This window comes from Orycteropus afer, unplaced genomic scaffold (genome assembly GCF_000298275.1).
Source record: "Orycteropus afer afer isolate SDZICR_OR568_19922 unplaced genomic scaffold, OryAfe1.0 scaffold00110, whole genome shotgun sequence".
Taxonomy (NCBI): Eukaryota; Metazoa; Chordata; class Mammalia; order Tubulidentata; family Orycteropodidae; genus Orycteropus; species Orycteropus afer.
Window position 1 is genome coordinate 5079968 of NW_006921697.1, and position 13922 is coordinate 5093889.

General features: G+C 49.0%; 1 protein-coding gene across 1 annotated transcript in view; it reads right to left on the minus strand.

Moving 5' to 3' along the window:
- Positions 1–3243: 3243 nt before the first annotated feature.
- CAMK2A (calcium/calmodulin dependent protein kinase II alpha) overlaps positions 3244–13922 on the minus strand; it is a 76557-nt gene continuing 65878 nt past the window's right edge. The window contains exons 16-18 of the mRNA XM_007943612.2: positions 12575–12650; positions 9505–9599; positions 3244–3476 (exon numbers count right to left, since the gene is read on the minus strand). Of these exons, the coding sequence (XP_007941803.2) occupies positions 3244–3476; positions 9505–9599; positions 12575–12650 (404 nt within the window). The remainder of the gene's footprint in view (positions 3477–9504; positions 9600–12574; positions 12651–13922) is intronic.

Sequence of the window (13922 nt, forward strand, 5' to 3'; positions counted from 1 at the left end):
CATCTAAAGGATGTTCTGGAGGAATTGTCTGGTTAGAATGGGTCCTGGGTAGCTTTTCTGCCTATGTCACCTGCCTGCTGCCTCTAGGTAATGCCCAGTGCCTTGTGGTCTCCACCAGCTGGCTGCTCACCCACGGGAGTGGCCTTCACAGTGGGGCCATCTCAGCCGGGGGTAGGGACCTGCCTCCACCTCTCTGGCACTTGTAGAAAAAAGAGAGGGACACAGTAGACAGGAGGTGTGTCACTTGACCTTGGAGTCCTCCAGCTCAGTTTTCTCTGGTGGGGAAACTGAGGCCCAGAGAGGGGAAAGGACTTGACCAAGGTCACACAGCTGGGAATCAAAGGCTACTAACCCCAAACCACTACTCTTTCCCCTGCAGTCCACTGCTGATAAGCAGTTGACAGGCGCCAAAGAGGGGAAACAAGGGGCCGCAGGTAGTCGGTGGAAAGGGGGACTGGCCGGGCCCAGAGTGAAATAGCATGGCCAGTCCTGTAAGCGCTCACAGCTGTATTAGGCTTCACGCCATTAGGCTGTTTGATCCCCCGTCAGCCCTGAAATGTAGGCTGGACAGGAATCTTCAACCTTTTCAACCAATAGGGAAGCTGAGGCTGAAGAAGGGGGACCAGGCCTTGCCATGATAATTGCAGCGTCCTCTGGTGGGGGCTGCACTCCCCACTTTGGCCTGGGGATGGCTATGGGAAGCTGAGCGTGCAGGAGCGAGGCAGGTGGCGGTAGGCTGGGACACTGGGATTGTGTCCTGAAAAACCCTCTGGGCCTGGGCAGCAGGGTCTCTGCCAAAGACGGAGACCGGTGAGGGTCTAGCTTAGAAGCCAGGGGGCCTGGGCAGCCGCTTCCTGGCCTGCAGCCCCTGCCAAGCCTGTTTGACCTGCCCCCTCACTTTCTCGGGCCCAGGCAGCAGGAATTGAGAAAGAACCCAGCAGACAGTGCGTGACCAGTGAAAACTTGGCCAGTTCTGGCTCAAACATCCTCATCAGTTCTGCTCCAACCAACACCCCCTAGGAACTCCCTGGAGCGTGTTGGGGGAACCAGAGCCTCCTCCAAATCCCTGGGGATGTGGCTCTTCCTCCCCTAAAATCCTCCAGAGCGGACAGTATATCATGCTGGTAAAACACGGCCACACAGAGGCCAAAAGCACAGAGAGGCAGCAACATAATTCCGAGTCGGACACTGAGAATACAACCTCTTTTTTTTTTTTTTTTGTCCAAAACATGAAGATTGATTTTGTTGAGTGCTTTTTCTTCTTTTCGTTTTTTTTTTTTTTTTAAACATACTTACTGCATATAAAGTCATGCAAAGAAAACAGTGCAGACAGTCGATCCTGGTGGATGTGCCAAGGCATAGGCATACTACATCAGAGTCAGTGCTGGGGGAGAGGGGAAGTGCAAGGAGGAGAGGGAGACAGAGAGAGAGAAAGGGGGAGGGGGAAAGGGAGGGGGAGAGACAGAGAAACAGAGGGGAGGAGAGGAAGAGAGGGACAGAGGGAGAGGGAGTGAGAGAGAGAAGGGGAAAGAGAGAGAGGGAGAAGGAGAGAGGGAGAGAGGGATGATGCAAACCCAAGGCTCAGGATGGGCATGGAGAGGAGAAATTCCCAGCATCTGCTTTGGCTGTCAAATGTCAACAGGAAAGAGGCAATGAAGATACAAGCCTCATGGTCCCCAGAGGCGGGACACAGGGACAAGCAGAGGGGATGAAACCTTGGGAAGTTTGGTTTGGGAGGGAAGCAAAGTCCAGCTATTTCCATCCTGACAACCTCCCCCCTCTCTCCACGATGACTAGCTGTTTCTTAATCAGCGCTGACACCTGGTGTTTCCACAGTCCCCAAAGGCACCCCTACGTCAGCTCACCCTGGGACAAAAATGTCAGAAGCCCTTTCCCCTGGGACTGACTGAGTCCACCTCAGCCCCACGTATCCACTGGCAACAAATCCACCTCAGAGATGACCAAAAAAAAAAAAAAAATTAAAACAAAGGAGCTATAGAACAGAAAAGAACTACCCCTCACCCCTCTTCCCACCCCCTCCCCAACCTAGCCCTCCTCACAATGATTGGAGAGGTCTAGTTATTACATAAATATCCATGAACGCAAAACCCATTTACGAAATACACGGAAGTTTGGCTATAAAAAGGCATGCGGTCCAAGTAGAAGTGATACCTAAATGTTGCTTCCTTTTGCCCCCGAGAAACAATCAGATTCCCTCTCTCAGATCTGATGATGCTGGAATTCTCCACAGATGAAGGGAGGATTGTGGGGTGGGTTAGGCATTGGACATGATGTCACCAGAGGGAAGGAAAAAAGAATGGAGGCAACCTGAGAGGCGATATATGCTCCTCACACTGAGGGGAAGGATCAGAAGGAAAAACTCCTGGGGCCGATGAAGACCAAGCGGTCAGGGCAGGGGAAGAGGTGCTAGTAGTGAAGCTTGAGGCGTGAAGCTCCTGACGTGGTAATCTTGCACTTGCTCCCACAGGGGAGGTTGGCTCAGCCGAGTGGGGGATTCATTTGCCCTTCCCCAGAGACCTTGGAAAAGGGAGGATCAAGAGAAGGGGACAAAGGGCAGATGCCACATTCCACGTGACTTTGCCCCTCCTTCTCCCCAGCTCCTGGTCCTGCCCTACAGCCCAGCGGGGTGATCCTGGGAGCCGGTCCTCTGGCCCCCAGGCCTGAGGAAGCCCACTCTGGCAAGGGAAGCCACAGGAAAGAGTTGGTGGGAGCAAATGAGTGAGGGAGAGGGAACCCTGGGACAGGGCGTGGAGGGGGATGTGATGTGGCCATCTGCTCTGAAGTTGCGGTGGGTTGTGTGAAGAAGCAGGTCTTCTTGACGCAGGGCAGGTAAGGAGGTGACGGTGCTGGTGGTGAGGTGGCATGCTGAGGGGAATTCCAGCAAAATCCAAGTGGGAGAAACAGCAGCCATATTCCATGGACAAAGAGTGGGTCTCTGTGATACAGCAACGCAGTGACCCCCAGCCTGGTCCTTTAACTGTAAGACACGGTGGGTATGGTAGGTACGGTGGGTACTGTGTTTGCCTGGGCAACCCTCTCCACCTCTCTCCATGCAGTTCCAGCTGCCTCCATGGGTCCTGCCCATCTCCCCAGCCCACCTGCCCTTGTACTTCTGTAACTTTTCTAGAGGTCCCCCAGATTTGTCCCTGCTCCAGGCCAAAACCCCATTCTATGGAATTTCCTTAAGGCTGGGGTGGGGGCAGGACAGAGGGACAGAGGCCCTTACTGTGGCAGGACAGAGGGTGCCCCAGATCTGTGGAAGTGGACGATCTGCCATTTGCCATCCCGGCGGTGCCAGATGCGGGTCTCCTCGGATTGGGCCGTGCGGGGAATGCCGCCGGCGTCCAGGTACTGCGTGATGCGGATATAGGCGATGCAGGCCGACTCGTCACCCATCAGGTGGATGTGGGGGTTCAGGATGGTAGTGTGCACAGGCTTGCTGTTCCGGGACCACACTGGAAGTGGGGTTGTGGGGGGAGGAGGCAAAAGGGAGCAGAGGAGGTGCAACTGGGGGTCTCCTCTCACTTCCTTCATGTTCCCCACTCCCAAAGACCCTCTCAGTTGCAATACTTCTGTAGCTTCCAAAGAAGAGATGGGTCTCTGTGACAGAGACCTGTTCAGGTACCTGGCAGCCACAGCAGAACTTCTAGGTGATGGGACCTCTCATCCACCTTAGATACTATGGATTTCAGACATCCCAGATTCTTTAAAAGGAGCTCTGGTAACGCACTGCCTAAGACATTTGACTGCCAACCAGAAGGCTGGCAGTTCAAACCTACCAGCCACTCCTTGGAAGGAAGGTTGGGCAATCTACTTCCACAGTGATACTGCCTCAGAAACCCAAGAGGGGTCACTATAAGTTGGGACCAACTCGATGGCAATGGGTTTGGATTTTGTTTTTATTATTTTTCATTTTTATTCTTTAATCTCAATTGGCAACTTGTTAATGTAGAGTCAATACGGACTGATGGCAACCCCATATGTGTCAGAGTAGAACTGTGCTCCGTAGGGTTTTCAATGGCTGATTTTTTGGAAGTAGATGGCTAGGCCTTTCTTCCAAGGTGTCTCCAACTTCTCTGATTAGCAGTCAAGGAGATTAATTCTTCGTATCACTCTACAGTCTTTTCACTGCCGTCGAGTCGGATCTGACTCATAGTGACCCCTCTTTGGGTTTCTGAGGCGGTATCTACTATGGAAGTAGATTGCTCAACTCTTCCTGGGTTTGAACCACCAGCCTTCTAGTTAGCAGTTAAAAGCCTTAGGCACTACACCACCAGAGCTCCCACTCTACAATCTTACAGGAATGGAATTTTAAAATCACAATCTCTCACACACAGAAGTATAGGACCAAGATGATTGAAGAATCAGATGAGCTTAATTAGATCACATTCTCAAGCCCAAATCTCTACAGCAGCCAGGCAGATACATAAGAAAGGAAGATAAGCCGAATATAAGATGCTAAATGACAGCTAATCCTTTGCATCTGGGTTAGGGAGGCAATAGGGAGTGGTGGAGACTATGGTGAATAGAGCACCATGTCCCTTCTAAAGAGGATGCCCTGTGCATATCCTCTCATTGGTAAGTAAGCAGGACCAGTGTTGCCAGACCTTCTGATTTTCAAGAAAATCTGGAAATCTGGATTTTTATGTGAAACAGCCTCATTTTAATTATGGCATCGAATTTAAATTTAAGGAGCTCTGGTGACAGAGTGTCTAAGGCATTTGACTGCTAAGCAGAAGACTGGCGGTTCAAACCCACCAGCCACTCCTTGGAAGGAAGATTGGGCAATCTACTCCCACAGTGAGACCTCCTCTGAAACCCAAGGAGGGGTCACTATGAGTCGGATCTGACTCAACGGCAGTGAGTTTGGGTTTTTATTTTTTTATTTTTTAGTAAACCCATCAGTTTCTCCATGGGAAGAAGATGAAGCAATCTACTTCTGTAAAGATTTACAGCCTTGGAAACCCAACGTGGGTTGCTATGAGTTGGAATCGACTCAATGGAAGTGGGTTTGGTTTGGTGTTTTTAGTGGCACAATGGTTAAGCACTTGACTGCTAACTGCAAGATTGGTGGTTTGAACCCACCAGACGCTCCATGGGAGAAAGATGTGGCAATCTGCTTCCCTAAAGATTTCAGCCTTGGAAACCCTATGGGGCAGTTCTGTCTACTCTGTCCTATAGGGTCACTATGAGTCAGAATTAACTCAACGGCAAAGGGTAAGGATAATTTGAATTTAAAGCATCATGCAGACCACATGAAGCACATTTGTGGTCCAGATATTGTCTGTGGGCCCCTATTTGCCATCTCTACTGTAGACATAGAATTATGAAAACCTGGGGAATACTAGAATTGTAGAATCTTAGGACCTTGGAATTAGAAGAACAGTATCAGTGGTCATAAGTTGAGGTCACGGAATTTTCTGGAGGGAGAGGGACAGGCCTAGCTCTTGCAGTCATGACAGAACTGACAAAAGTATCTGAAATCAGCTCCCCAGATGCAATCTATAAGCCATCATTTTGTTATTGTTGTTGTTTTGGGGAGCTCTGGTGTTGTAGTGCCTAAGGCATTTGACCGCTAACCAGAAGGCTGGCGGTTCAAACTCACCAGCCACTCCTTGGAAGGAAGGTTGGGCCATCTACTTCCATAGTGATACTGCCTTGGAAACCCAAGGAGGAGTCGTTATGAGTTGTTGTTTTGAGAATTTTCGATTTTTCATTAAGACAGAAAACAAAATCACAGACTATGCCCCAGGAAGGGACTGGACTGGGTCCACCAGGGTCTCAAGCTTAAGAGAAGCCCTCACATCTTCCCTTAGTTCAATGCCGTCAAGTCAGTTGCAACTCATAGTGACCCTACAGGACAGAGTAGAACTGCTCCATATGGTTTCCAAGGCTATACATAATCTTTATGAAGCAAACTGTAATAGCTTTTTCCTGTGGAGTGACTGGTGGGTTTGAACTGCCAACCTTTTGGTTAGCAGCCAAGCACTTTAACCACTGCACCACCAGGGCTTCCCTTAACAAACACCAAATGTAGGTCCTAATCATGTGAAGAGTTTATTTAAAATACAGATTCCCCAACCCCACCCTTAGAGATCTAACACAGGAGTCTAATATTAAAAAGCATCCTCTTCCACCTCCTAATTCTAACACAGTTAGTTTTGTGAGCCACCAATTTCCTGAAAAATGTAAAATGCCTATTTTTTTTTCCAGAACTGCAGAAAGTATCAAGCAGCACCTGCCTCCTAACATTATAATCATGTTACACCCAGGCTTTGCATAAAAGACTCAAAATCACCAAGTCTTAGACAGGTAGAATAATATACATGGAATTCTGGACTCTCAGATGTATAGAAAGTAGAGCTTTTGCATCATAGGCTTGGGAGTGACCTCAGAGGTCAGAGGTCACACAGTGGCCTTCCTATAAAATGCAGGAAGGCCTTTGTAAGCATTCTCAACAGCCTCTAGGGCTGGAAGCACTTGAGATCATCTATATCAGTGTAGGAGCTCTGGTGGTGTAGTGCTTAAGGCATTTGACTGCTAACCAGAAGGCTGGCAGTCCAAACCCACCAGCCACTCCTCGGAAGGAAGGTTGGGCAATCTACTTCTGTAGTGATACTGCCTTGGAAACCCAAGGAGGGGTTGCTGTGAGTCGGATCTGACTCGATGGCAAATAACAACAACATATCAATGTACCCATTTAGCAGATATGGAAACTGAGGTCCAGAGAAGTAATCTGACTTGTTCCAGATCATATACAACATCTGTGCCCAAGCTGGGCCCATTCCTGAAAGAAATACCATTGAGCCTGAAATAAATCTGTCTTTAGGTTGAACTGAATAGGACAATCTAGAATAATCCCAGGAGAAACAGTCACAGCTCAGCATTCTTGGGGGATCTGGGCCTTGTGGCTATTGGTTAGGGCTAGAGGCTTGAGGGGCACTTGTAAAGAAACAACCACCCAATGTGGCCCCTCTTGTACATTTTTCATAGGATTCTCTTCATGGATAAGATGGCAGAAAGAGCCAGGTCCTCAAGCACGAAAAATAAGAAAGTTGGAAGGTGGGACTTGGATGAGAGGGCAGGTACTCCCAGTCTTGTTCTTGTGGGTCCTGTCTTTGGTGTGATCAGATGTTCTAGTGCAGAGTCTAGGGGGCTGCTGCTAAGCAGAGCCCACTGTATGGAGCAGGCCCAGGCCCAGCATGACCTTCTCTCTGGTTATTCCTTTTTGTCCCCCTGAGCACGTAGAGCCAGGTCTTAGCCTGGTCTCTGCTAAGTGGCGATCAGTGAGTTCTTACTGGAGAACTAGCGCCCCTAGAGGACAAACCAGCATAATAACGGTTTCAGTGTTCAGCGAGGGAGCTCCAGGGTGATAGGGACCGTTGGGATTCAACCATCTAGAGAGAGATAATCCAGTCCCCATTGCTAAGTTTGAAGAATCAGAGTTTGATTTATCAAAGGAAGATGAGGCTTCCTTCCTTGCAGCTCTTTTGGGTATGCTTTCTGCATCTGCACTCCATAATATTCAGTCAGGGAGCATGCAGGCCAAGAATGAGGGTCAATCCTAGCTGGGGGCTGCTGGTGTGCAGATAAGGAGGGCCCATGGCGAAGGGAAGGACACTGGAGTGAATCAGGTCCAGGTTCTACTACTCACTTCTCAGGTGCCTTTGGACAAGTCCCTTCTCTCTGGGCCTCAGTCTCTCCTTTTGTATGATGAAGAGTTGGACTAGTTCAACTCCCTCTATTTTAGTCATTTAAATTCTGCCTTTAGGATTTTTACCATATACACAAGTGCCACATGTACTAAGTTTATTATAATATTTCCTTACATTGACTCACTTAATTCATTTATATCAATTTATTTTAATGAAAACTTTCTAGCACAATCATTAATGAGCCACCAGTATCACAGAATAAAAATTTTAATAATGAACCAAAGCCAACCCATTGCCATCAAGTAGATTCCAACTCATAGCAAACCCCTTTGGGTTTCTGAGGCGGTAAATCTTTACGCAAGTAGATTGCCCAGTCTTGTTTCCATGGAGTGGCTGGTAGGTTTGAACTGCCAACCTTCTGGTTAGCAGTCAGATGCCTTAGGCACTGTGCCACCAGAACTCCTTTAATAATAAGTCCAGTGAAAACAAAAGAGTTATGTAATTCTAGCTCCATGTTCTTGCTCTCTTGGATAGAAAGACTGAGAGGTGTTAAAGTCAGGTTAGCACCCAACTGAGCCGCCTTCTTGACGTAGCCACAAGTAGCAAAAGAGAATAAAATGGGAACAATGGTCTCACTCTGTGGAGTAATGCCATTGCACACGGTGCCTACATATACCCCAAACAGTGTCGGATTATCCAAAGCACAGGCTTCCTTGTGCTTACTTACTGATCTGTAGTGAACAATTTCACATTATTTCACCACATCTAAGATTCTGCTTCTAGGGATGGCTGGCATCTCTCTCCCAACCCCACACAGCACTTTCTTATAGACTCAAAGTCTCTTTTCAAATTTATAATCCCTGACAGGGATGGAGTTCCCAGTTAGTAAGGTAAGCATACTAGTCTGTAGTGAATAGTTTCACATGTTTTTCATCACATCATGTGGTGAAAACCATGTGAAACTGTTCACTACAGAATTAGTACGTAAGCACAAGAAAACCTGCACTTACCTTGCTTATTGGTTAATCCTCCCCTGACCCCAAATTATCTTGTGTAGCCTTGGTAGTGGTGTATGTCCTTCACTTTGGGGGATCCTGGATCTACCACCAGGCCTTCTTCCTGTCCTGAGTTCCATGATTTTAACCTGTATGTGCTTTGTTGGGCCCTATCTGACCTCTGGCCAACGTGAGACACAGACAAAGGCAGAAAGCGTCCTAGGTCAAGCCCAGCCTCAGCCCCCTTGCTGCAAAGCTGCCAAGACCTCTCCTGCAGAAGAAAGGCCCAGGAAGGACAGACATGCAGGAAGAAATGTAGACAAACAACCAGGGCACAGCAGGGCACAGCAGTGTGAGCTCGGGGGCCTCTCCTCTTCCTCCTAACCTCCCTCACATGGGGGACACTTGAATGATAACCCTTGAGCCAGCCTGTGACCAGCTGGGCAGCTGGGATGGCCCCAGGTATCAAGCATTACATATTTTTGGTATGTGAGCCTGGTGGGGAGGCTCCTTTTTCTATAAAATGGGAATAGCCCTTTCTCGTGCCCCTTGAAGGATGGTGGGCAGAAGAGGGTGGAGAGGGCTTGTCACACTTATCCCGGCTCTCTGGGCCCCCCTTTGTCCTATCTTCAGCCACAGGAGGGGTAGCTGGCAGTCTAATGGGCCAAGTTAGGAGAGGGAGCTAAGAGAGTACCACCCCTGTCCACACAGGGTCTTCAGCCTCGTGGGCTACTGAGCCACCCCTGGGGACCTGCCTGTCACCCTGCTATGCCATCTAGCAGGACATGGAATGAGAGCAGACAACAGGCACCACAGAGAGAGGGGTTGCTCACGGTTTTCAAAATAGAATCGATGGAAGTCCAGGCCCTCAACCAGGTTCCCAAGAGCCTCAGGTTCAAAGGCGGTCATTCCGGGGTCACACATCTTCCTGGGGGAAGGAAATCAGAGAAAAAGGGGCTGAGGTTGCTTCTCAGGGCACCCAGCCTGGAGGGGAGGAGAGCTAGGCTGTCCTAGGCTGAGCCTATGGAATAGAATCGATTGGACCTACCTCACAGTATCCTTTAGGCTGTCAGGAGGGAAAGGGCCTACAAACTATAAAGTGAGGGATATCACTGACTAGTTGGTGCCATTTAGAACCAGAAAGCCTGGTTCAGGTCCTGGCTCTGCCACTTATACTGTAATGTCTCTAAGCAAGAGCTCTGTGAATAGTTGTGCGAATTTGTGCAATGCCGAGTGTCCAGTGAATGAAACTCAGCCTGTTCTCTCCTCCACAATTTGCACCCCTTACCCAGACTGCCAGATGCAGAGGTTTTTTTTTTTCCTAATTTGTCTCCCCAGAGGGGTCACCTTTTCCTTCACATGAACATGATTTATGCTCATCAAGCCAGACACACACCCAGAGGAGGTGCCGTTTGCTAATCTGAACAGAGGTGCCCTATCATAGCAACAGCTCTGGGAGCCTCAGCTCCTCTTCTGTGTCCCAGAGATAGAGCCGGCTGGGGTGCACAGGGCATGGTCCATGAAGGCACTCTGTAATGGAGGTGTCAGACTTTCAGCTGGGATACCAGACAGCCAGGAGCAGGAAGGGGGGAAAAACAGTTTCTGCCTTCCCAGGTCTCTGGAGTCTTCTGTAGCACAAGACGGGCCCTTGTGACCATGGCAATGAAGTCAGGGAAGTGAAGTCCCAACCTGGGTGGAATGGAGATGCTGAGAAGAGAGCTCACTGTGCTGGATGCTGGGTGCTTGAAAGACATAGAGGGGTGAATCCCTGCTCCATCCTCACTGTCCCTGTGATCCCAGACAAAGTGCTTCTGCACTCAGGAGCTCAAATCCTCAAGATGGATTAAGCTGTTCAGGGGTGGGCTAGGGGTGGTATATGTGTATGTGGGCCTGTGGTCAGACCATATGGGATTCTCATTGCTCTTCTTCTCCAAGATCTTCCAGGCTGGGGTCTGAGGCGGCCTGAGAGGACTGTTTCAAACCTAACCTTGAGTGTCTTGGAGACTGACATTGCCTGCAACACATACACTCCTGGAGGTATCTGGGCATTCCTGCCTCCTCATGTAACAGGACTCAGAGACCATCTACTCCAACTCCATTGTCCATGTGGGGAAATCAAGGCCAAGAGAGACAAAGGAACACGTCTAGGATTACACAAGGCCAGATCTAGAGACACCCAGGCACTAGAGGTCATGGTAAGGAGTCAGAACTCAGAGCAGGCTGCAGATTCCAGGGAAAGCAACATTACAGAGGTGCGAGGGGTTTTCCAGGCCCAAAAATGGCACTGGGAGGCTTGGGGTCCACAGGAGCCACTTTTCTCTGTTCTTCCCTCCTTAGCTGTGTCCTTCCAGAGCCACTGACATGAAACACTCAAGTTAGCTCTTTATACCATTACTGAAAGATCCTTTTAACAGCCTGTTTCCATGCTCAATGCAACACCCAGGTACACACATGCACACACACCTGTGCATACTCCTTATGCACAGTCACAAACATGCATGTGTGTGCGCAAGTGCATGCACACATAGACATGCTAGGCTCAGTTTCACATGTGCTCCTTCCAAGGTTCTTGTTCCTCCAGAAATCAGTGACTCTGGTGGGGTTTTCCTACCCCTCACTGCTGCAAAACCTCCTCCCCACAATTAAAATGTGCCTGGCCGATCAACACTTCAGAAGACAAACTTCAGCTCCTGGGCAGAGTGAAAACTAGGAACAGGCTGCCCAAAGAACAAACCCCAGCCAGATTATTCCCATTTCACCCTGAACCCAAGAAGCAACAGTGGAAAGTTCATCGCCACGCCCAAGCCTTATCAACACTTGAGGAAATCTTAAGGCTGACGCCCAGAATACTGGCTCTCCCCAGCATTGCCACATTCGGAAGGATGTGGATGACCACCAGAGGGCGCTCCAGCTCAGCCTTTGCACACGGCTGCCCCTCCTGGAGCTCTGGTAGCACCATGCCTAAAGCATCTAACTGCTAACCAAAAGCTTGGTGGTTCAAACCCACCAGCCACTCGGTGGAAGCAAGACTGGGCAATCTATTTCCATAAAGATATGTTGTTGTTGTTATGTGCCATCCTGTGGGACCCAACTCATGGCGACCCCTCCTTGGGTTTGTGAGGCAGTATCACTACGGAAGTAGATTGCCCAACCTTCCTCCCGAGGGGTGGCTGGTGGGTTTGAACCGCCAGCCTTCTCGTTAACAGTCAAGTGCCTTAGGCACTACACTACCAGAGCTCCTCCGTAAAGATATACTGCCTTGGAAACCCGATGGGGGACCCATGAGCCCAAATTGACTTGATGGCGGTGGGCCTTTTGCCCCTCCAAAGGCTGGTCTAGGTGTGTATAGGATGTATCTCACACTTATGTTAGTCTATGTGATTTCATGCACTTTGCCTTATTCACTAGCGGATTTAAGATTCCGTTTCCAGGTTCTGTTGCTCACTCCAGTTCACTGCAATACACATGCTTTGGATTCTTTCCCACTTCCTGACAGCCTGCTCCCTCTCAGGAGGTCCAGCATGAGGACCCAAGCCCTCACGGTGGAAATGAGGAAGGGACTATCCCCTTCTCCCTAGCTCATCCTGGAGAATCCCGTTGTCATGGAGACCACCTCCCCAACTCTCTGGGAAAACAAAGGAGTTTGGCTGGCATTCCTCTGGGAAAGCAAGATAGGAGAGGAAGGCAGACATAGAGAAGTGTTGTGAGTAGAAAACTTTAAAAAAAAAAAAAAAGCAGCATAAAATCCAAACGCAAAACTGAAATATGAGTTCTGTCTGATTCATAGCACATGCAGGTTAAGTGAATGAGGGTCCAAGACGAGGACCCCCAAGGTTAACCATTAGCACCCCCTGAACCAAGATCCAGGTAGAGGGACATGCAGAATGAGCCCAGCCGACTCACGTGTAGGACTCAAAGTCTCCATTGCTTATGGCTTCAATCAGCTGCTCTGTCACTTTTATAATTTCCTGTTTGCGCACTGAAAGGCAGGAGGGGACACAAAGAGATAATGATAATAACAGTGATGGTTATGAAGCACCTACTACCATTTCCTGAGTCCTCATCATGTGCCAGCCACTGGGCTGAAACCTGAGAACCTCATATAGATTATGTCACTTATCCTCCCATCATCCCTGGGACATAGCTATCATTATCCCCATTTCACAGAAGAAGAAACAGAGGGTCAGAAAGATGAAAAAGATACAGAGTTCCCTCATCTAGAAAAGGCAGAGACGGTGCCTCAGTTGGCAGCTTTACCTTCAAAAATCATACATGATAGACATTCTGGCTCTAGGCCTGATTTGAACCCAGGTCTTGACTCCAAAATATGTGTTCCTACCACCTTGTTTTTTTTACCTGAATCCAAAACAGGAATGGTGTTTGTCATGAGCAGACATGCACTGGGCCATAAAGATGTCCTGGGACCACCAAGGAAGATCTTAGGGCTTACTAACCCCTTGAGACCAGGTGAGCTTTGGACTCATTTGAATGCATGTGGGAATCAGGTACTGAGCTCTCTAAAATCTTGTAGACATAATGAATCAAAGTTCCTGAGACCTGACACTCATCTGCCAGAGAACCACAAGCAAGTGGTCTTCCCAGGGCAGGACTAGACATCAGGGGACCTGGATTCGTGCCTTCTTACTAGATGGGTGACATCTGGCTCCCCAGTTTTTCCATCTGTGAAATAGGGACACTACCACCTTTGTATTCAGTACAAAACTAGTAATGGAAAGAACCCAGGCTTCAGTACCAGACAGATCATCTAAGTTCCAGCCCAGGCCCTTACAAGCTATGTAATCATGAGCCATGAAGTAAAGTTTCCTGTTCTGTCAAAGGAGGATGACAGTGTCCTGCTCCCAAGGTTGTTATGAGGGTGGGATGAGATGATACACATGAAGTCATTGGCCCAAAGCCTGGCACACAGTAAGTACACACAGTGCATTAGTGCTGGAATCACCTGCACCGTCCCACACACCTTGCCTTGTCTATATCTCACAAACATCCTGGGAGGTTGGCAGGTCTGAGTTCCCCCAATTTTACACATGAGGAGACTGAACCTCAGTGATGAAGACATTCGAAGTCAGGTGTCCTGGCTTCTAGCAGAGCCTCATGAACTTTCCCAGAGAAGGCCCTCCTCCCCAGCCTCAAGCCTAGCTTCAAACTGAGTTAGCTTCCTGAAGCCATCTTGGGGGCAGCAGACACATTACTCAGAGAGGGAGCTCAATCTGACCCTCAGCATTTCTCATTC